Here is a 21,496-nt window from a genome sequence, read left to right on the forward strand (position 1 = left end):
GATGGGCTCTGCCGAGGGGGCGGGGCTGCTTCCTGTTTCTGCCCAGTGTGCTGGGGGCCCGGGGACCCTGCCACCCCGCTTTGCCACCCCAGGGCTGGTGAGAGGGCAGTGAATGCTGGGGGGCCAAGCCAGACCGCCTGGGCTCTGCCGCCTGCCTGCCTGCCTGATGGTCCCAGTGGCTGCACCGTGCTGGGAGGGCTTCTGGGTGCCCTGCAGGCTCCCCACCCCGCCCACGGCCGGAGCGTGGGAACCAGAGGCCTGCGGCCGGTGCTGTGCAGGAGCGGCCCTGCTGATGGATGGGCTCATACTCCATCCCGATATGATGCCAGCAGTTTTTGTGGTTTGTCTTCCATTGCGGTAGTAAAGTTTTTAATTAGGAAAGCTAATGAGATCGATTAGTCATTAGAAGTGACCTCTGCACGGCGGGGTGGAGGGCTGTGTGTGCGGGCCTGATAACGCGCGCCCGGCCTCGTCGGCAATAAAGGCGCGAAGGGTTTGATTTGAGTGAAACGTGCCACGGGGATACATCATGCGGAGAAAAAAATTACAGCCCTGGGAGTCTGTAATGAAGGGAATTAAACCAACATCCTATCTAAATAACATGATTATCTACACAGGCCCTCAGCCGGCCGCAGGCGGGAGAGCGCTGCCTGTGGGCTGCGGGGCGGGAGGGGAGGCCTGGGGCCCGCCTGCCTCCGGAGTGGCCGGGCAGGTCCCTGTGTGCCTTCTGGGAGGCCTCGCCTGGCACAGATGCCCCCGGCCTCTGCCCACCGATGGGCTGCCCGGCCGAGCTGCCCGGTGTGGGCGTCTCTGTGGGTAGAGCCCTGAGGAGCCCTGTGCTGGGAGCCCCTTAGAGCCCCTTGGAGCCGAGCCCGAGGCGCTGTGCGGGCAGTGGGGGTGGGGGAGCCGGCCCTCAGGACAGCTGGGCATTAGCTTAGTGACCTGGGCAGTGCAGCGGCAGATGAGACCGTCGGGCACCCAGACGTGCTCCTCGAAGCTGTGGGGACATCGCCAGCATCAAGTGGAAGGGACGCGGGCAAAGCAGGGCCCTGCAGTTGCGTGAGCCTCAGCAGGAAGGAAGCGGGTGTACGGCACCCTGCATGAACACAGACGTGGCCAAATACACAAACCTGCTTGGGCACCTGGTGCGGTGCCACCTGCACCCCCAGCCTCCCGGACCCGCCTGAGGGACCCTGGGTGCAGCCCGGGCTTGGGGACACGGGCGGTGCTGCCGAGGGCACCAGTCTCTTCCCCACCTCCCTCCCGCAGCATCCTGGGGGCTGTCTCAAGGCTGAGGCCTGTGCCCAGCTCTCCTGGAGCCCAGGCTGCTGGGCTTGTGGGGACGCGCACAGCCTCGGGGATCGGGCTGCAATGTCCCTGCCGGCCTCCGCTGACCGCCTGTCTGGGTTTTCTCTGCAGCCTCCAACCTGAACGCCCTGCCGGCCCCGGCCACCAGCAAAGTGATCAAGACTCGATACCGCATCGTTAAGAAGACCCCCGTGTCGCCTTTCAACGCAGCCCCCTTCCCCCTGTCCCTGCCTTCCTGGCGGACTCGGCGGCTCTCCCTGTCCAGGTAGGAGGCCCTGCCTGGCTCCTGGGCTTGGGGCCGGGCTCGGGGGGCTCAGGGCTGCAGGTGGGCCTGGGGCCGAGGGCACCGAGCTCGCCACTGGTCTCCAGGCTGCGCCTGGGATTGAGCTCATCTTTCTGTTCAGCAGTTTCTGCCCCAGATGCACGGCCCCCTGTGTGCCCAGTGCCCGCGACACGCTCGCACACGTGCTCATGCCTCCCGCACTGGTGAGCCATCAGCTGGCCCTGGAGGCTGCGGTGCCCCTCGGGAGGCACTGGTGGTGAGCGCTGGGCCCTGAGCAGCCCTTTGGGACCTGTGGCATCTTGTCGACTGGACACTGACTGCTGAGGGCGGGAGGGAGGCCACAGCCCGCCCCACGCCACCCGCCTCGGCTGAGTGCGGTGCCGGCCCCTCTGAGACTGCCCGGCTCGGGCTGTGGGCAGAGGGCGCTCCCGCGGCCTCCGCACATGTGGGCACGCAGCCTGCCCTGGGCCACGGGGCCCAAGCCCTGCTCCCGCACCGCCAGGCCACAGGGAACTTGGCCCTGCGCTGCTGCTCCGGAGGCCAGAGCTGGAAGTGTATTTTAAGTTAATTTTACTGCACTTTTTGTAATATTTTTGTTTTAAATAGATTTATAAGCATCTTGGGGGCTATTTCTACAAATTTATGAAGATAATTTTCACTCTCTCGATAAGGTTAAATTTACACCTGCTATTTCCATATTAATTCACAGTGCTAAGTGGGTCTAATTTTCTTCCGTTCTTCTGTCTGGTGAGCGTGGCCTTTTCCTAATGCAATTTCCCCCTCACTAAATCACTGTGATCGGGAGTCAGGATCGAGCTGAATTAACTTAAATTAATTTACTTAACAAGAGATCATCGTGAACGAGGTTCAGATTTATTGGTTCTTACTCCTGCCTCTCCTCCCGCCATAGGTATCCCGGCCCCACCTGCTGGCCAGGCCCTGCCTCTTGGGTGGCCCCGGGGGCCTCTCCTCCCAGCCTCTGAGCACCAGGAAGGGTTAGGCTTTGGTCCAGCTGGGGCCTGATGGGGGTGTCACAGTGGGTGAAGGTTACTGGGGGAGGGCGGTGGCCTCGGGCACCCTGCAGTGCTGCCCTGCTCCTCGGCGGAGCTCCAAGCCCAGCGGGTGGAGAGCAGCCTGGCCCCAAGGAGCCCGTGTGCCGTGCCGGCAGGTGTGGGCGCACCGGGTCAGGTGGATGGGGTGGGCCCCGACGGAGGCCCAGCTGCTTCCCCCCAAGCTCCCGCCTCAGTCGCCTTGCTGTCTGGATGCCCTGGCTCCGGCAGCCCTGGCGTGGCTCTCAGGCCTCAGTCCCGTCCCTGTGGGAGGAGGCACGGGGAACCCCCTGGAGGGCCGGGTGTTACCTAAGGGCGCGCGTGGGGCTGTGCTCAGTGGGCCTCCCTCCGCCCTGACTGCCTCCCCAGGCCTGTCTGCCCGTCAGCAGGGACCCAGGACACAGCTGAGCGCAGAGCCCCGGGCCTGCAGGGTGGGTGGTGCGGGGTGCCAAGGGCTGAGTGCTGCCAGTGGCTGGGCTTCCTTCGCCAAGGTCACCTGTGTCCTGGCCGGGGCTGCCTGCTCAGCACGGTGGCTGCTCGCCAGCTGCCCAGCCTCTGTCAGGGGCGCGCGCCGGGCTCGGCTCGTTGAGGCAGCAGAAAGGGCCTTCTCCAGGGCCGGTGGCCAGTCTGATGCCCACCTCCCCGCTGCCTCAGCTTCACCGGGGGAGGTCTGCAGCCGACTGGCCGTGGCCGAGTCCTTGACCCCTACCCTTGCCCGCTGCCCTGTGCAGCTGCAGGCTCGAGCTCTCCAGGCAGCCTACGTCCTGGATCCGGGCCCCAAGGACCCCAGACCACTGCTGCTCACAACTGGCCCTGGTGCTTGGGGTCTGCCAGGCCTGGGGCTTGGGGGGGCAGCAGAGGGCACCCCAGGACTGAGGCTCATGAGCGAGGGTTGCATGCTTTCGCTGTAAGATTTGTGGGTTTGCCTGCGTCCTCGCTGGCTCCCAGCAGGTTCATTAATCTGCACGGAGGCTGAAGTGTGACTTATATCCCTAAACCGCCTGTCGCTTTTTTTCTTCCCAAATTCATTTGATGTGAAAGTGCGAAATAAACACGCCTCGCAGAAGCCGCTGCGTCTGAGCTGCTCCTCGGGCTACAAATGGCGCTGTCACGGCACTGCCGTCGCCGGGCGCCGCGCTTTATCTTGTTTCACTTTTGTGTCTGTGCCGTGAATCTCGGGACTCTGGGCGGCTTGACGGGTTTGGGCTGCGATTTTGAAGGCTCTGAAATGCTTCTCCAAAGTGACGTCTCATTAAGGAGGAACTCAGCCCAGGGACGGGCAGGTCCCCCCAGGAGCCATGTTCCCGCCCCCGCCCTGCCCCTCCCCGGCATGCACACCACCTCCTTTGGCAGCCAGCGAGGCCGTGCGCTGCTCCCCCCACGTGGGGTTCGGTGGTTCGAAACGTGTGGGGCACTCGGGCGCCATCACAAGCCCAGACCAGTGGCTTCCTGACCTGGTGCGTCCGCCTCTCAGGGCGCCCCGGTCAGTCCTCTCCCGGCTGCACACGGCCGCCTCCTCGCTGAGCCCCTCCCGTGAGGACCCTAATCCTTCACGGGCCCACTCTCACCCCCTCATCCAACCCTAGTCACCTCCAAGGCCCCACCTCCGGATTCCATCACACCCAAACAGGAGTTTGGGGGACACCAATCCGTCCACAGCGGGGGGTGTCCTGCTCGTGCCCAGACCTGTCGTGGTCAGGCCCTGGAGCTGGCTCCCGCCGCCCGCTGCCTGCCCTGGAGGCGGTATGCACGGAGGCCCAGCAGGCTCGCCGGGTCCGTGGGAGTCCCAGGCACAGAGGGCGCCCCGACGGAGGAGGCACGTGGCTGGAGGAGCCCAGAAGCTGCAGAAGGCAAAGCAGGGTCAAGTGCAGGGGCCGGCCCAGCCCTGGAGCCTGCTGGAAGCCACACATGGCAGTGCCAGCCACTTCATGGGGACCCTGGCCCAACGCCTGCTCTGGGGGCACCCGGCTGCCCAGGGCCCTGCCCGAGGCAGACCTGCTCTGTGGCTGGTGGCCGCAGTGGGCCCAAGGCGGCCCCTCCCCGCTGTGCAGTGCATTGTGGGCAGTGCCTGCTGCTGCGGATCACCCCGTGGTCCAGGAAGAGCTTCCCAGACCGCGAGGGCTGCCCTGCGGGACAGCACGAGGCGGAGTCAGGGCGCTGCGGGGGAGGGGAGGGAGGAGGACGGTCTGCGCCCTGGGACTCCGGCTCAGGCCTGTCCCTCCTGACAGTTTGTGCATGTAACTTTTGGGGTCACTGTTCTGATACACATTTGCATTCCACCGGAGTCACCGACTGGGTACACCTGGTCCCCGCTGCTCCTCACACCCCCTCTCTGTTCGTGCCCGATTTCCGGGGAGAGTGGAGACTTGGTGCCCTTTGACCAGCACTGAGTGTGGTCCCGATCAGGGAGTGCTGCCCCACGGCTCGGGGTCACGGTCACGGTCACGGTCACGGTCACGGTCACGCCTCTCCAGCCTCAGCCCTCCTCTGTCTTTCGTGACCTGCTGCTGTGGGGAGCAGAGGCCCAGTGCTTTGTGCAGTGTCTCTGGGTGTGGATGTGCGGGCGGCCCCTGTGCAGCCGTGTGAGCCTGTGTGAGCCTGACCGCGTGGCCACCTGGCCGCAGGTGTCGCTGCCGGGTGTTTGTGGGCGGTGCGTCGGCCCAGGCGTCACTGGCCAGTCCGCCTTGTGTCGGTGTCTGTTCACGATGCTGTGACCCCAGGGCCTGGTGTACCCTGCAGGGGGCACGGCGTTCTCCGAGCCCCCGCCTGCCCTCCCCGCTGCACCAGCCACCTCCACAGAGCCTGGTCCCCAGCCGGGCGCTCGTGTCTGCCCCATACACGTCAGTCCTCCGCGTGGACGCTGGAGCTGCTTCCGCGTCGAGTGAGGATGGACGAGGCCGCGCTGTGTGCACACGGCTTCTCTGCAGTTGCCTGGGACCGAGTGCAGGCCTGCGGGCCGCGAGTGTGGCTTCACATGGAGCTGCCGCCTCCACGGCCTCGGTGCCTTCTGTCCCGAGGCAGCCGGGTGCTGCTGGCTCTTCAGTGTCGCCTCCTCCACGTGCCGTGGCGGCTTGTCGGGTTTAATTTGTGTCCCCCGATGACCTGTGCTGTTGCACGTGGCCGCTCTTCTCCTGTGACAGACCTCGGGCCTCTGCCCAGCTTCACATTGGCGGTTGGTTTTGTTTCTGGCAGGAGCGAGCTTAACGTGGGAGGCCAGTGCCCTCCATCTCCCTGCCGAGTCGGCCTCCTGCTTGGACGAGGCCTTGTTTCCTGGCCAGGAGTCTGCGGGTGGGTGCGCCCGGGCTCAGCACCATCAGGGACCCTCCCCCAGGTTCTCACTTGCCTGGTCTCTGCCGCGGCGTCCCCGCACGCTGCACGCCGTGTCCTGGGGACCTGGAGCCCAGAGGGGAGCCTGCCCCAGCCCAGGGCACATTGGTCCCTCACCAGCCCCGCGCCCGGCCTGGTCAGAGCACAGCTTTCTTCCGCCCACGGGGAGTCGGCCAAGAGTGCCTTCCAGGGTCCCCGCCTGTCCCCTTGCGTGGGCGGAACGTGAGGAAACAGGAGGGGAACTTGGAGCAGGAGTTGACCTGAGGGGACAGGGCGGCGTGGCAGCTGGGTCTGAGCTTTGGGGAGTGGCGGGGGTGGGGGGGTGACCCCAGCGGTGCTGAGGCAGGTCTCCGGGCCGGGTTTTGAGAACCTGTTTTATGGGACCGGCGGGTATGGCTCCCCAAGTGCCGTAAAAGCTAATGTGATGGCCTCGTGCCGTGCTCATTTTTATAATTTTTTATTTTATGGAACAGGACAGGGAACTTAGTGACTTATTACTATTCATTTCGTTTCAATGCAGTAAATATTGATTCAGTTGGGGGTTTTCAATTTAAGCTGCTCGGCGATTATATAAAATATTACTGCCTGTGAGATTATGCTTACCGATCCCTTCGGCTGCTCATTAGGGAAGGCGTGCGCGGCAGCCTCTGCCTCCATCACCCTAATGGATGGGCCGTGCCGCCGTCCTGCACGGGAGGAGCGGCTGCCTGCGGGGGCCTGACAGCCGGGATGCAGCTCTTCATTTGGAGCCGGTTCAAAGCGCCGGGTGTTTGTTTATTTCTCTGTCTGAGGCGGGCAGGCCTCTCCTGTCACCTGCCCGTGCTCCTCGCAGGGCGTGAGGGGGGGCCGGGGCTCCGTGGGGATGTGGGGCCTCAACCCTGCACCCCCTCTGGTCTGCGAGGGGTGGGAGGGGAACCAGCCCTGGGGGCCGGCAGGTGGGCCGGGGGTGTTTCCTGACGGACGAGAAGGTCGTCCCTGTGGTTTGCCCGGAGCAGCTTGGTTCTGACCACAGGAGCCTCGGAGGTCCCTTTAGGTTGTCCCCGCCGGACACGCAGGGGTGGCCCTCGGCTGAACCCGGCCCCTGGCCACGCCGTGCCAGCACCGAGGGCCTCATGTGGCCATGAGGGTGCCCCCAGTGTCCCTGGGAATGACGAGCAGATGACGCTGAGAATACTGCCCCGACAGGCGGAGATAAAACGTCCTTGTCACCCCGTCGTCCGGTCGCCTCACACAGCCCGGCACCATCGTAAACTCCTCTCCTGGTCTAGAGGCGGGAGGGCAGCGTCCCTGTGCCGTGTCGTGGTGGACGTCCATGTCAACCTCCAGCCTGATCTGCCCCCAACTCCTTTCCCCTCTCAGGACGGCCGGGGCCTCTGGAAGGGGGGGGGGGTGTTGCGCCCAGGGGCCTGGGACCACGGGCAGAGGGCTCCAACAGCAGGGGCTCTCCCTGGCCCTGGCAGCCTCAGGCGGCCTGGCCACCGCCTCGTCCCAGTGTCACTCAAGGGTGCTCTGGCCCGGAGGCCCCAGGAGGCGTGGCGGCCCCCAAGGAGGCACTGGGCCTGGGCGGTGTCTGTCCCGTGCGTGGCTCTAGTGCCTCCCCTTCCCCTCCCCCCCACTCCCCCTTCCTTCTGTGCCTGCCCCCCTCACCCTGCCGTGTGGCTGTGTCCTCCGAGAGGGGACTCTGGGTCCCCTCTGCAGCTGCAGATACCCCGTGTGGGCCAGGCCAGGCGACCCTGCCTGCCCTTCCTCCGGCCACCCTCAGCTGGTGGGCGGCCCTCCGCCAGTGGGACCGGCCGGCAGAGGGGTGGGGGTGAGGTGGGGCGGGGAGCCGAGCCAGCGGCAGGTGCAGGGTTTATGTTCCTGACTTTCCCGCAGTCAGCAAGGTCCCCGCTGCCGCCCACGCCCCGAGCGCCCCGCCGTGTAATTTGCGGCGAGATGTCTGCAGGGCCGCGTCCACTTCCCCAGTCAGCACTTAATTGGCAAGGCGCTTGATTTAACAGCGTGGGAGCCTCCGCCGGAAAGATGCGGGAATAAATCACAGCCTGACGCCAGAAAATAGATATAATCTCAGCGTTAACTGCATTAATAGTAGCAGGAGCCGAATTAAAAAGGCCATAAAGCACCGGCCGGGGCATAAATGATGGCCAGCCTCGTCCCCTCTGCGCGCTGCTCATTTGGGGGCGGGGCGAGGGCGGGGCGCTCTTTTAGCCCCTCCCACCCTCCCGCCAGAGGCCCCGCCCACCCCGTCCCACCCCTGCCCCGCCGGAGGGGGGGTGTGGGCGGGTGGGGCGGGGTCGCAGGCGGACGCGGGGCAGCCTGCTTGGCCCTGGAGGGCTCCCTGAAGAATTGAACACCTTGCACCGCTAGCTTGCACCCGCTCTGTGCCTGCTTAGGGTGGGCCCTGCCCGCAGGTGCCCGCCGGCCGCGTGCCAGCCACAGCAGTGCCGCCTCCCCCTCCCCGTCTGCAGCCTGGGAGACTTCTTGGAGGAGGAGCGTTTGGCTGGCTGTTAGGTAGGCACCACTTGACCACCATGTAGGTCCCATCAGGCTGTTGAAATCACTCGTCATCATTTTTGGGGTTTCCTCCGGTGGGACCCCCCCTTCAGGACAGGCGGGGGGGGGGCCGGCAGCGCCTCCTGCAGGCCGTTGGCATGGTCTCTGGCCCCTCCGTGTGGCCCCCAGCCAGGAGCTTCTGGGCAGCTCCCGTGCTCCCCCGGGTCCATCTGTGCGGTGCCGTCTGTCAGGGGCCAGCGTTTCTAAGCTTCCTGGTCACTGGCCTCCAGCACGGTCCTTGCATGTTTGCATGGGTCACCCTTTATCAGACTTCTTTTTCTTCAGCTTCCGTTTTGCCTTTCAGTTTTGCTTGAGAATTTTTAACGGGATTTTTACTTTTCTGTGGACTTAAGTCTGTCATTCTTTTAAGACAGTATATTGATCTGCTTAGAACAGACGCCCCTCCTCAAGATTATTGAGGTCAGTTGTATTTCTTCCAGTGCTGTGGCTTCAAGTTTTACATTTAAAACTTTAACCTGCTGGGAATGTGCTTGGGGACACGTGTAAGATGAAGCTCACGCCCTGGCCCGGCTGCCCTCCATGCTCCTCAGCTGGGCTGCATCCTGACACTCACAGGGGTGACTGTCCTAGGGGTCACAGGGAAGGCGGGGGGGCACTCCAGGCGGAGGGGCAGGGGCAGAGCAGATGGTGGCCGTGGCTGGGGGCTGGAACCCAGCCAGGGGGCCGAGGGTGAGGGGCACGGCCCAGAGGGAGCTGGAGAAATGGGGTGCAGGCAGCGGGCCCTTTACCTGGAGCCCAGCAAGGGAGGGGCTTGTCCCGGTGGGTCAGGCCAGGTGGCACCTCAGCTGACCCAGAGGTGAGGACAGAGGCCCAGCGACGGCCCCAGCGGGGAGGGGAGTCTGTCGGAGCAGCTCGAGGCGCCTGCTGCAGACAGCACAATGCCTGGCTTCTCAGGGCCGTGGCCGCCAGGGCTCAGTCTGTGGGCCGGGTCCCCGCATCCTGGGAGTGAGGCTCAGAGCCCGCATGAGGCATCGGGATGGAGGGTGAGGGGGCTGCTGCGTGGACGGGGGTGCAGGCCGCGGGGTGGCAGGTGTCCCCGGGTTTCAGGCTGGGCCCTGGAGGGGAGGTACAGGCCGGGCGGGCCTGTGGCACGGACTCCCATGGGGACTGTCTCCCAGGAGCAGTGAGCAGGTGGGGCCTGGGCCCCCAGGTCTTCCCAGGGAACCTTCCCTCCATGGCTTGTCCCCACGCGGAGCCCTGCCAGGGGTGCTCCCAGGTGGCGGCTGCCTCAGGAGCTCACATCAGGGCAGGGGACGGTCAGTGCAGGCCAGATGGGGTGGGGACAGACAGAGAGTGGGGAAGGAGAGGAGGGGTGATGGAGAGAGTTGGGGGCGAGGGAGCAGAGGAAGGGCCGCAGGCTGAGGGGGTGACACCTGGGCACCGGGTTGAGGACCTGCCCAGCCCCTCTGCCCCCCGAGCTGAACTCTGCACCCCCTCGAGGGGCCATTAAGGCCCAATGATACCTGGTTTCTGCAGCCAACGTACCAAACACCAATAGATTCGGCTGGAATGGATGTTTAAAGTGTCATTTTATGGAGAATTTTGCTTTCCGTCTTGTTGTTTATGAGGCTCTTACAGGGAGAGCTTGTAATGCCTCCATCGATCGGAACACCAATCGAGTGGCTGGGAGCACACGCAGCAGCCCAGCCCTCGGGACGGAGCGCGCGTGTGATGGACGCAGCGCAGTCCGTGTCGCCACAGCGTGTGGCTGGCAGGGCGCCCGGAGTCACCTCTGCTCCTTACCTGGGAGAGGTGGGGCCTCCCTCAGGAAGGAGCGGCACCTGGGGGAGCCTCCAGGTGACCTGCGGGGCCAGCCCCCAAGGTCACACAGCCCCATGTTGCCCCGGCCTCTGTCCCAAGGTGGCCGGAAAGGGCGGGAGGCGGCCCAGAGAGCCAGGCGGCTGCAGGGGGGCGGCCCCCTCACCTCCAGCGCGGCAGAACCTTCTGTCAGCACCGCCCTGCAGACCACCCGCATGTGGGGGCTCCTGAGGGGAGGCCTGAGCTGCGCTGGCCTGGAGGGGTGCTAGGAGGGGTGCGGGCTCCCTCTGAGCTCCAGCCACCTCTCTGCCAGGCAGGTGGGCACAAGCTGCACGGGCCCTGAGCTGGGCCTCGGAGCGGGAGGGCGGGGGCCGTCAGCGTTTCTGTGGGAAGCTCGCTAAGCTGCAGCCGTCACGGTGGCGCTGCCTGACCTACTTGGGATTTGCTGTGCGGAGCCGCCTCCGCTTCTGCTGACGGCGCACTCCCTGCGCCTCGCAGAACGCGCTCCATTTCCTGAAACTGCTTCCCCGCTTGTTTTCTCTGCTCCCCGCCAGCCCGCCCGCCCCTGCCTGGTCACCACCGCCTGGGCTGCCTGGCCACTCACTGCCCCTGCCCCAGCCAAGGGGGGTCGGAGGTCAAATTCCACCTGGGAGCCAGGCTGAGCCCCTGCCAGCAACCGCCCCTGCGGTCCTGGGTCTCCCTGCGCTGGGCTCCCCTCCCCGAGGCCTCTCGCAGCCTCAGCCCACCCGCCACCACACGCGTCCCAGGGGCTCCCTGCGGCGAAGCAGCACCTCTGGTCCTGAGGAGGGTGCCAGGCTGCTGGTGGGGCTGGTGCGCTGAGCTGCGAGAGGCCTCGGGGACCTCAGGGTTGAAGGAGCAGAGCCTGGTGTCCAGGGCGGGCCTGGCAGAGGGGCCCTCCCGGCGTCTGCCCGAGGTGAGCCCTGCGCACCTGCCCTGGTCCCTGGCTTCTCAGCGCAGCCTCCTGTCTTCCCGGACCCTGGTGCCTTCCTCTGGTCTCTGCCCTGGCATCTCCCACTCCGCTCCCCGGCACGGCCTGGCCCATCCCTGTGCTCACAGTGGGCGAGCCCTGGGCCAGCAGGACGCCTCGGCCGGGAACTTCCCCGCTGCTCCCCACGCGGAGGGCACGTGGGCAGCTCTTCTTTTTAAACCTGCTTTTGTGGTGTGTCTTGCTCCCCATTACTGCCCGTTTTCACTTAAAATGTTATCTCCCCCCACCCGTCCTTCCTGCCCCCGCCCCGGGTGAGGGGAGCCCAGCCCTCACCGGGTGTAGTCAAGGTTATGGTGATAAATCCTGGGCATTGTCACTTCATTCGGAGTAAATTGGCTGGCCGCTTTCGGGCTGAGGAAGAGATAATTTGCTGTAGTATTTCAAATGGATTAGAAATGGATTTGAAGGGGAAGTTCATGCCTCCTATTACAAAGGCGAGAAAGAGGACCCTCTTAAGGCACAGCTCCCTCCCTGGCCTTCATTATCCACGCTTAATACCTTTCCTATTTCCCAGCGTTAATGAAATTTCCTGGCGGCGTGGGCCCACCGGCCGGAGGGAGAAGCCTTTAGATCTGAGGCTGCTGTTGTAGAAAAGGAATTACCAGGCCCTGGGCGAGGGCAGGGGCGTTCGCCGGGTCCTTGGCCCTGCTATTATCTCATTAATTTCACCCTCTCCGCAGCACAGCTCCTTCCCAAAGGCTGTCCTCGCCATCAGGTAACCATTACTGAGGCTGTGACACCCCGGCAGCGAGAGGCCCCGCCCGCCATCCCAGCCCTAGAGTCAGAGACCCGCCGGGGGAGGAAGGACACAGGTGGTCAGGGCACGGGAGGTGGGCTTTCCCCGAGGCCCTGGCCGGCTCTCCGCACGTTCTGGGGTGCACCCCCTCCTCGGGGCAGCCTCGTGACACCTGCAGGGACGCCGTTTCCCCAGATCCCGCGGCCTGGGGCTCAGGCGGAGCTGCCCTGAGAACAGGGGCCACACAGCCCCTGCGGAAGGTCAGAGCCCCCTGGGGCCCCCAGCGTTGGCGGGTCTGCGGGGAGGGGCTGGCGCGGGAGAAGACCCTCCCCTACCAGCCCTGCCCTCTCCCCTCACCCTTTGGCCTGGCCCGAGGTCTCAGGAGAGCCTGGAGGGCTGGCTGCCTCCCCCAGAGGGTGCCCACGCGCCCACCCTCCCTCGCCATCCTCGCCTTTGTGGGGCAGCTGGAGCGCACGGGCGGGCGGCCTGGGCCGTCTCTCGGGCCCCTGGGTGGGGCTGGTCCCTGCATGGCCGGTGCTCGGGACTTGGTTTTAATTAAGGGAAACTGGGTTAAGTGCTCCAGGCGGGCAGCCGCCCGTGCCTCCGCCGGAGCTCGTACTTACTCCGCAGCTTCGGTCCCGGTGCCCGCCTCTCCCTCCCGAGGGCCTTTGGGGCGAGAATCCCCCCAGCTTGCAGACGGAGAGGGGCGCAGGCTGCATGGTGGGGGTGGCGGCCACGCCCAAGAGCAGGGCTACTGACCCAGCACCTCAGTTCTGGGTGCGTCTACGTGGTGCCTGGGTGCTCGGACGCCCCCAGGCCTGCCTGCCCCCCCACACTCATCACATCCTCGTTTAGGGGCGCCCTCCCTGGCTCCGGCGGCCCCACGTGGGGTTGGGGTCCATGTGTGAGTTGTGGGGCCTCAGCAGGGCTTGAGCCACACCCTCACCCTCCACCTCCCTGGCTCCCTGCTGGGCCGAGTGGGGCCTCTAGGGGAGAGGCGGCGTGTCCATGACGACAGGCATGCTCCTTTGCCAGGTGGCAGCGGGCGCGGTGGTCATAGCTGATATGGAATTAAGCTCCATTTGCATAAATAAATTACTGTTGGGATTTGTCCTGAGGGGTGAGCCCCATGCCCTCTGGAGTCAGGAGGCTGGCTGGTCCCACCCTGGACGCCCCGTCCCCTCATCCTGATGGCAGCTGCTCAGGGGACAGCTGGGGGCAGGTCAGCCAGGACGCTGCAGGGCCACCGAGCTGGGAGCCTGTGGCCGATCCCACTGCGGGGGCCATGGAGTCTGCAGGGCGTCTCTGGTGAGGGTGTCAGGCCTCCTCCCAGGGCCCAGGCGGTCCTGGCTCGGGGTGTGCATGCTGGAGGGGAGGCTGTCCCCTCCCCGTGACCCCTCAGGGGCTCACATAGCCTGGTTGGTGGGTGGGGCCACCACCTCCTGTGCTGTGGGGGGCAGGGCAACAGAGGCCTCCCGCCTGGGGTCTTGGTGCTCCACTGACTGGCATCTATCTCCCTGTGTCTGCAGGTCCCTGGTGCTCAATCGCCTGCGCCCTGCCCGCGGGGGTGGGAGAGTCCAGCTCGGCTCCCCGCGCTGGCGGGACAGAGGCTACCGCTGTATCGGAGGGGTGCTCTACAGGGTGACAGCCAACAAGCTCGCCAAGACCCCCGGCCGGCCCAGTGCTGAGGGGGCCTGCAGGCCCCTCCTGCGTACAGGTGAGGCTCCCTGAGGCCCAGCCCGGCCCTCACTCCCAAGGTGCTCCTGGGCCCCCCTCCGAGTGGGTGCTCCCTTCCGAGTGGGTGCTCCCCAAATCCCAGCAGCATTCACCACTCCTCAGTGCCCACAGCGCCTCCTCGCTGCCTGGTGTTGGGCGAGGGGGGAGCAGGCCGGGCACTGTTGGGAGGCCCTGCAGCCTCTGTGTCCCCAGGGAAGGCCCTCTTGCAGGCAAGGGCTCTCGCTTGGCTGAGCGTCCCTGATGCCCCGTGTTTGCTCCTGGACAAAGGCATGAGCCAGGTGTGAACAGGGCTGGCGAGGGAGCACCGGGGCCGTGGCCCTGGAATCACATTGGCACCGCCTCCCCCAGAAACAGGCCGAGCAGGAGGGGATGCTTTGGATTTGCTTACTGTACAAGTTAACTCGGAAAATGTTTTAGTTTTGGCCCACTTTTACCTTCTGTCAGAAGAAAGGGCAGGATTGCAGGCGGGTGGGGTTGCAGCACCCAGCGGCCCCGGCCTCAGCACCCAAGGAGAGGGGGGAGATGCCCGAGCCCCAGCCCCTTCCCCGCCCGCCGGTCGCCCAGGGCCTCTGTCTGTGGGGCTTAGGGCGCCCGCGGCCCTCTTCCAGGCAGGCCCCCTGGGCTCCCCAGGGAGACACTCAGGGCCTGGGAGGCCTATCTGTCCATGGGCCTCAGCGTCACCGTCCCTTTGCTGGGGACAAGCAGGTGCAGGGCGCTGGCCAGGCCTCCCTACGGGGCCTCCTCTGAGGCTCAGCCCCGAGGGTGCTGTGCTGGGTCAGGATGGCCCCTCCCACCAGCAGGTCGGTCGCCTCTAACCCCAGAGCTCAAAGGCCGGTGGATCCGTAGTCATGGCCTCGGGCTCCACACACAGCGGTGGCATGGTGGAGGGCACGGTCTCATCCACTGCCTTCCCTTCCACTGCCTTCCCCAGAAGCAGAGCCCTTCCCGCCTGCCGCTCCGCTCCCCTGCGGCGGGCTCGTCCTGGGTGACGGAGCCACGGAGGGCGGGCCCAGGGCCCCGTTGCAGAGGATGTCTGGTTGGCCCCTGTGGTTGAACCCGCTGGTCCAGCTCCCCGGGGGCCTCCATGGCACTGGCTACTGTCCCCTGACCCCCATGCTGGCCTGGCTGCCAGGACCTGGCTCTGCTCCTGCGTCCTCACCTCACGGCCTGGACGAGTTTACTGGCCTGCAGACAGGATGCCCTTCAGTGGGCATCTCATGGGGCCACATGCCCACCCCTGTCAGCCCCAGGGGTCTGGTGCCACTTACTCAAACCAGGCCTCAGGGACTCCTCCCTGGCCAGACGAGCGCGCCCTGGACCGGGAATCGGACTCGAGACCTTGGGTGCGTGGCCAGCGCTCTACCCCGGAGCCACACCGGGCAGGCCCCGCTTGCCTTTCCTTACCCCGTCTCCGTGGCAGGAGAGGAAGAGGCGGTCAGCACGCCTCCTCACAGAGCTGCCGCTGGGCCCTGCGTCCAGCCCTAGGGAGGCCCCAGGTGCCACCTGGGGAGGCAGGCAGAGCCTGTGGGAGGGGCCGGCGCCGGGGCCCGATGGGGGTGCTCCCTTCCCCCCAGTGAGGCCACCTGCCGGGGATGGAGCTGTCACTCTTCGCACCGCGCGCGGCCACACTGCGCTTGCTCCCCAGAATCGGCCCTCCCACCCTCTCCCTACCCCCAGCCTCGGGCCTGGGGCCACCGTTCCAGGAGGCCCCTCCCCATAGACCTGCCCTGCAGGCTGCGCTGCCACCTGCTGACCAGCCTCGGGGCCCCTGAGGGGCAGGGCGGGCGGCCCTCGGGGGTCCTCACCGGGAGGGGTGATGGCTCCAGCTGACGCTGTGCGCTAACCCGCGCCCACTTGGCGAAGTAACTTCTCCTCGTGTGCGAGGAGCTTTGGCCTCAGCAGGAAGGAGCAGCCTCCTGGCCCTCCCTCGGCCTCTCCTGCCACCGTGCCCTTCTGGGGGTGCAGAGCTCAGAGCCTGTCTTCCTGGGGCAGACCCGCCCCAACCCTGGGACCAGGCACTTCCTTCCTGGGCCCAAGGCCTGCCCTCCACAGGCCCAGCCCCAGGACCCCGCCCACATGCCCCGGCCTGAGACCTGGGTGCACCGGGTGTGGCTCTGACGGGCCCTTGGCTGGGCCTTGTGCAGTCATGGCCCCAGAGCTGTGGGTCCCTCGGTGGGGCAGAAGCTCCGTCCCCTGCCAGGGTCACCGTCTCGGCCGGGGCTGCCGGCTGGCCCCAGCCCCGGAGCAGGGCAGCGTGGGCAGGCTCCTCCTGGGCAGGCCTCAGTCTGCATGCCTCTCACCCGTGACCGGTGACCTGTGACCTGTGACATGTGACCTGCCGGCTGCACGATAGCTGCTTTGAGGTCACAGAGAGTCTGACTGTGGCCCGCACCCACCCCCTGCCTCCCTCCCTCCCAGACGCCACTCCCTGGGGCTCCCCTGTCACCAGAGCCAGGCCAGGGTGTCTGTCAGTCTTCTCCCCAGGGCGCCCTCTGACCCAGAGCCCGACAGGGCCCGGCAGGGGGGGTGGGGCTGTGGTTGCCGCGTCTATTTTGGGAAGATCCTGGGAAGCGCGAGTTCTCTCGAAGGCTCAGCACCTCCTGCTCCCAGGTCGAGGTTTCAGCTGAACTTTTCAGCACCTCTCAGCGCCCCCGGCCCCTCACCAGCTACTTGATGTGCATTTTTAACACCCAGAGCTTTTGAAAGGTGCCTCCTGTGCCTGGCAAAGCGCCCGAGCCCCACACTGGGTCTCTGAGAGCAGAACGGGGAGGGGAGGGAGCCTGCCCCTCCAGAGCCAGCCTGGGCCCCCCTGGGCGTGGCCACGTGACGCCAGCACCCCTGGCAGGAGCAGGCTGTGCCATGGCGTCAACCAGCCCGGTGGCACCCGGACGCACCGTCCTCCGCCGCCGGCAGGTGCACACACCACGTGCCACGTGGGCTGGCCCCGCAGCCCTCAGGGCGGTGTCCCAGCCCGGAACCGGGCTCCATGGGGCCTGGGCTGCCCTCAGCCCCTCTGCCCCCTCCCCCTGCCCCTCCCCCTGCCCCGCCTCCTGCACAGCCACCAGCCTGGCTGCCTCGCAGAGCGCTTCCTCCTGTTGGCGTCCTGCTGTTTAGCCTTGGAGACACCCCTTTACTTTGTTTATTTGTAAACGTTTTTATTGATTTTAGAGAGGAAGGGAGAGAGAGGGACATGGGTGTGAGACAAGGACCCGCTGCTGCCTCCCACATGCCCCCACCGGGATCGGGGCCGTGGGCCCTGACTGGGACTCAAACCGGCAACCTCCAGGTTGAGCCACAGTGGCCAGGGCTCAGACTCCCTTTTAGACGGGGCGGGGGGGGGGAGACTGATGCGCGGGGTGGGGGGCGGGGCAGGCAGCGGCAGGGTGTCACTCCAGCAGGCAGTGAGGGCCAGGCCTGCAGAGGGCGCCCGAGTGCCCAGGTGGGGCAGGGCGGCGTGTCCTGCAGGCGGGGTGAGGTGGGGGGTGGGGGGTTGCACAGGCTGAGTGGCAGTCAAAGCTTGCGTAGTGGTCAGAGCTGCAGAGGCGGGGCCGTGGAAGGTCACCCGGGAGGGCACCTGCCAGGCCTCCTTCGGGCTCCACGGCAGCCAAGCCAGGAAGCGCAGGGACAGCCCTTTGCAGCGGGCGCTTGGTCATCCCTCAGGCCCGAGACTTCCTGTGGCGTCCCTCGCCCCCTGCCCGTCCGTGTCAGCAGCTGCCCGGGAACGGGATCTGGTCTGGGAGGGGTGTGTGTGGAACGGGACGTGGTGGCCTAGGAGGCTCCCGCCCTGCCCTGCCACCTGGGAGGGGACCTTGTGTTCCGGCAGGCGGGGCTCAGTGTTCACAGGACCCCCTGCAGGGCGAGCCCAACCCCCCCCCCCCCTCACCATGTCCACTTTGTGAGCAGCTGCCCTTTGGGCTGGTGAGGCCTGGGAGCCAGGCCTGCTTGTCGGGGCCCCTCACGGGTGGGCCCCGCTCCCCAGAGCCACGTCCACGTCCCTCTCTGTCTGTATTTCCCTCCCTTTAAATACACAAGACCACTGGCTCATGGGAAGCCAGGGGCATGTCCAGAGCCACCTGGTCACATGCCCTGGGCTCTACCCCGGGCAGAGGGGCAGAGGGGCAGAGGGGCCAGCGACCAGGATGGCCCTGGGGGAGCCGTGTCCCTGTGCCACATGTAGGGGACGGGGGGAGGGGGGGCAGGGCCTGGCAGGAGCCCAGCCTCAGGGGAGGGGGTGTCTCCGGGAGGGACTGCAGGGCCAGGGCTGGGGGTGGAGAGCCCGGGGCCTGTGCCCAGCTGTGGAGCGGGCGGAGCCCAGGGGGGGTGTGGCTGACCTGCCTCTCCCACAGGCCGGCTGGACCCTCCTGGCAGCTGCAGCCGCTCCCTGGCCAGGTACGTCCGGAGGTGGGGGTGGGGGTGGGGGTGGGGGTGGGGGTGGGGAGCTGTGCACCTGTCGGTCTCACCCCACCCCCCTGTCCGCAGCCGGGCCGTGCAGCGCAGCCTGGCCATCGTGCGGCAGGCCCGGCAGAGGCGGCGCCGGGCGGGGCAGGAGTACTGCATGTACTACAACCGCTTCGGCAGGTGCAACCGCGGCGAGCACTGCCCCTACATCCACGACCCTGAGAAGGTGGCCGTGTGCACCAGGTGAGCCGGCCTCCGGGCGGCGGGGCGGGTCTGTGAGTCCCTCCGTCTCCCCCGCCCTCAACCCTCTTCCCCGTTCTCCACAGGTTTCTCCGGGGCACGTGCAAGAAGACAGACGGCACCTGCCCCTTCTCCCACCAGGTCTCCAAGGAGAAGGTACGCGCAGCTCAGGCGGGGCGGGGCACCCGGCACGTTCCCGCAGGTCCCCTGGCATCTGCCAGGAGCTGGGCTGTGACCCGAAGGCTCTGCCCTCCATCCCCCAGCCCCCCCCCCCCCCCGGCTCTGCTCAGCTGGCTCTCACCCAGCCCACCTGCGGGTCCCGTGCCAAGCTTCCTGCCAGTGCCCACAGGGGCCCTCGCTGTGAGGGCAGGCCTGCACTGGGCAAGGGGCAGCCGTGGGGCACTGGGTGCTTCCCAGTCACAGGGAACGGGGGTGGGGGCAGAGGGGCAGAGGGCCTCTGGTCCCAGGCCCCCACCCCATGGGTCAAGGTGAGCGGTCCCCCTCTGCAGGCTCCCCGAGGGGGCAGAGCCAGGGCGGTGTGTGGTCCCAGCGGGTGCGGGAGCTCAGGCTGGGGCAGTGCTGGCCGGGGAGCCCAGGAAGGGGCCGAGAGCGGGGGAGGAGGGGGGCGGCCAGCGCTGCTGCGGCAACAGCTTTTCCCCTTGAGGAGCTCGGGGAGAATCAGCGTTTTTCCCTAATGGAGCTCCCAGGCTCTGGTGAGCGATTTGGAGACTCACGTCGAGTTTCGGGTTCATTAGCTCCGGCTCCAAAGCCGTGCGCCCCCGGCTGTCTGACGTGGCCACGCAGCGTCTGAGTTAATGTTTCCGTTATTTGTGTGGACGCCGTGGGTGCAAACAAGGTTAATTGAAACGAGAAGGCAGTTTCCTCTGGATAACGGCCTGCTGACAGCGAGGCGGAGCTCCGCTTGGCGTGGAGCTGGCTTCATTATCCTTTTTATTAGAGCTAATTTGGGCTCTAGATCAAAAGCCACATTAAGGGGATTGTCTGCAGCCCCCCACCGCCGGCCCCTCTCCCCTCTGCGCTGCAGTTAAAAGACAATTAGAAACAAATTCGCACGCACGGAAACGCCTTTGTTTCTCTGCTCTCCCTCCTCAGCCCCCCTCCTGCCTTCCCCAGAAAAGTGGGGAGCCAGTGGGACTGACTGGGGGTGCTGCCCTGCAGGGGGAGACCCTCAGGGCCCTGGGGCTCCCGCAGGACAGCAGGGCGGCTGGGGTCCCAGAGAGGAGTCGCTGGAAAAGTGGCAGCTGCAAAGGTCAGGGTGGGGTCAGAGCCTCACACTGGCTCTCAGGCCTCAGTTTCCCCAGTGGGAAGGAGGGGGCTGTGTATCCTCCTGTCCCAGCTGGGCCACCTGCCACGGGCCAGGGTGCTGCCCGGGCCCCTGCCAGGCTTCCACAGGCCGGGCTGCTCCAGGCGGCTCCCTGCCCGCTGAGCCCGCCGTCCACCCTTGCCCAGGAGGGGCCAGGTCTCCAGCCCAGGACACCGAGGCGTCACTCCCCGTGCGGCCCACAGCCTGGGACCGGCAGGTGCTGGCTGGGGTGGCTCCGGAGGCCTCATCTCGGTCCTGAGCCCCTTGCAGGGCCTGCCCGCCTCCTGCCCCTGCTGTGGACCCGCACTGTGTCCCCTCCTCCTGGGCCAGGACCTTGTGGGGCCTCCAGCCACAGTCTGTGCGGCTCATTCCTGGCTGTGGAGCACATGGCAGGACCCTGGAGTCGGGGTGTTGACCTGAGAAGTGGGGTGCAGGAGCTGCAGGCCTCGGCCCTCACTGCCGCCCCTCCCTCCCCGCAGATGCCCGTGTGCTCCTACTTCCTGAAGGGGATTTGCAGCAACAGTGACTGTCCCTACAGCCATGTCTACGTGTCTCGGAAGGCGGAGGTCTGCACCGACTTCCTCAAAGGCTACTGCCCGCTGGGCGCCAAGGTGAGCCTTCAGGAGCCGGCAGCCCTGTCGTCTCCGTCAGTGAGGCAGTGCCCCTCCCCCTTCCTGTCCCCACGTGAGCCTGAGGGTGGGGGGCTGCTGAACAGTGGCCCTGGGCTGGGGCCTGGATGGGTCTCCTCAGTCCCTGGCGCCCCAAGAGGCAGCTGCCCACCTGCCCAGCCGCTGATGAATGGCGCCTGTCTCGGGGGCCTGCAGTCTGGCTGGGCTCTGAGGAAGCGGAGGCACCGGGCAGGGCTGGGCGTTGGCCAGGGAGCACGGTCAGTGCAGGGCTGGCCCTTCCTGCCACCAGGCCGAGATGGGGTCCTGACCGGAGTGGACAGGTCACCTTGAGGGACGCCCGGTGCGGGGTCGGGTGGTGGACGATGCTTGTAAAATGTCCCGGTTTCTAAGGAAGATGAGGCGTGTTTACGTCCTGCTGCTCCTGGAGAAGTGCTTACGGAGCCCCTTTCGGCGGCGCTGCGGGGCCCACATGATGGATAGTGGCTCGTAATTATAGATGGGAAAGCGCTGAGCAGGCCGCGGCGGGCGAGCCGGGCCCGGGAGGGTTAACTCGATTCTCTAAATAATATGAGGAGTGCTGAGTGGGCACCTCCCGCCTGGAGTGCCAGCCCCGAATGGGCCCCAGAGAGTTTATACTATTCCGCTGGACCGAGGGGGATGTTAACCTTGCTGCCTGGAGCCGCGGCTGGTTAAAGAGGCGCGTCCCTTTTCTTGTGAACGGTTCAGGCTGCACTGGCCTCGCTGGGCTGGGGCACCGGCCACGGGGCCTGCTGACCCGCACTCAATGGGGGTGCCCTCTCCCCCGGTCACTCAGTGTGATGTCAGCCTCCTGCTTCCTGCGTGTGCGTGTGCGTGTGCGTGTGCGTGTGGCGGGGGAGACTCCGGAAGCCACTCCACCCACTAGTTTCACAGCTGCTGTGTTTGCCCTCTGCGGGCGAAGCCGTTGTCCCGTCCGTGGTTTCTGGTGGCGCTCGCTTAGGGAGAGCTCGGTTGGGTTTGCATCGTGTGGACTCTGCAGGTTACAACCATCACTGTCCCTGTATCAGGTTACAACCATCACTGTCCCTGTGTCAGGTTACAACCATCACTGCACCCTGCATCCTCCAGCCTGCAGCCTGCACTTT

At 66.2% G+C, this 21,496-nt stretch overlaps 1 protein-coding gene across 1 annotated transcript in view; it reads left to right on the forward strand.

The window, feature by feature from the left end:
• ZC3H3 (zinc finger CCCH-type containing 3) overlaps positions 1-21,496 on the forward strand; it is a 44,674-nt gene that overhangs the window by 15,261 nt on the left and 7,917 nt on the right. The window contains exons 5-10 of the mRNA XM_079796431.1: positions 1,420-1,573; positions 13,574-13,761; positions 18,128-18,170; positions 18,261-18,422; positions 18,506-18,575; positions 20,223-20,354. Of these exons, the coding sequence (XP_079652557.1) occupies positions 1,420-1,573; positions 13,574-13,761; positions 18,128-18,170; positions 18,261-18,422; positions 18,506-18,575; positions 20,223-20,354 (749 nt within the window). The remainder of the gene's footprint in view (positions 1-1,419; positions 1,574-13,573; positions 13,762-18,127; positions 18,171-18,260; positions 18,423-18,505; positions 18,576-20,222; positions 20,355-21,496) is intronic.

Source organism: Cnephaeus nilssonii (assembly GCF_951640355.1).
Source record: "Cnephaeus nilssonii genome assembly, chromosome: 18".
NCBI classification, from domain to species: domain Eukaryota; kingdom Metazoa; phylum Chordata; class Mammalia; order Chiroptera; family Vespertilionidae; genus Cnephaeus; species Cnephaeus nilssonii.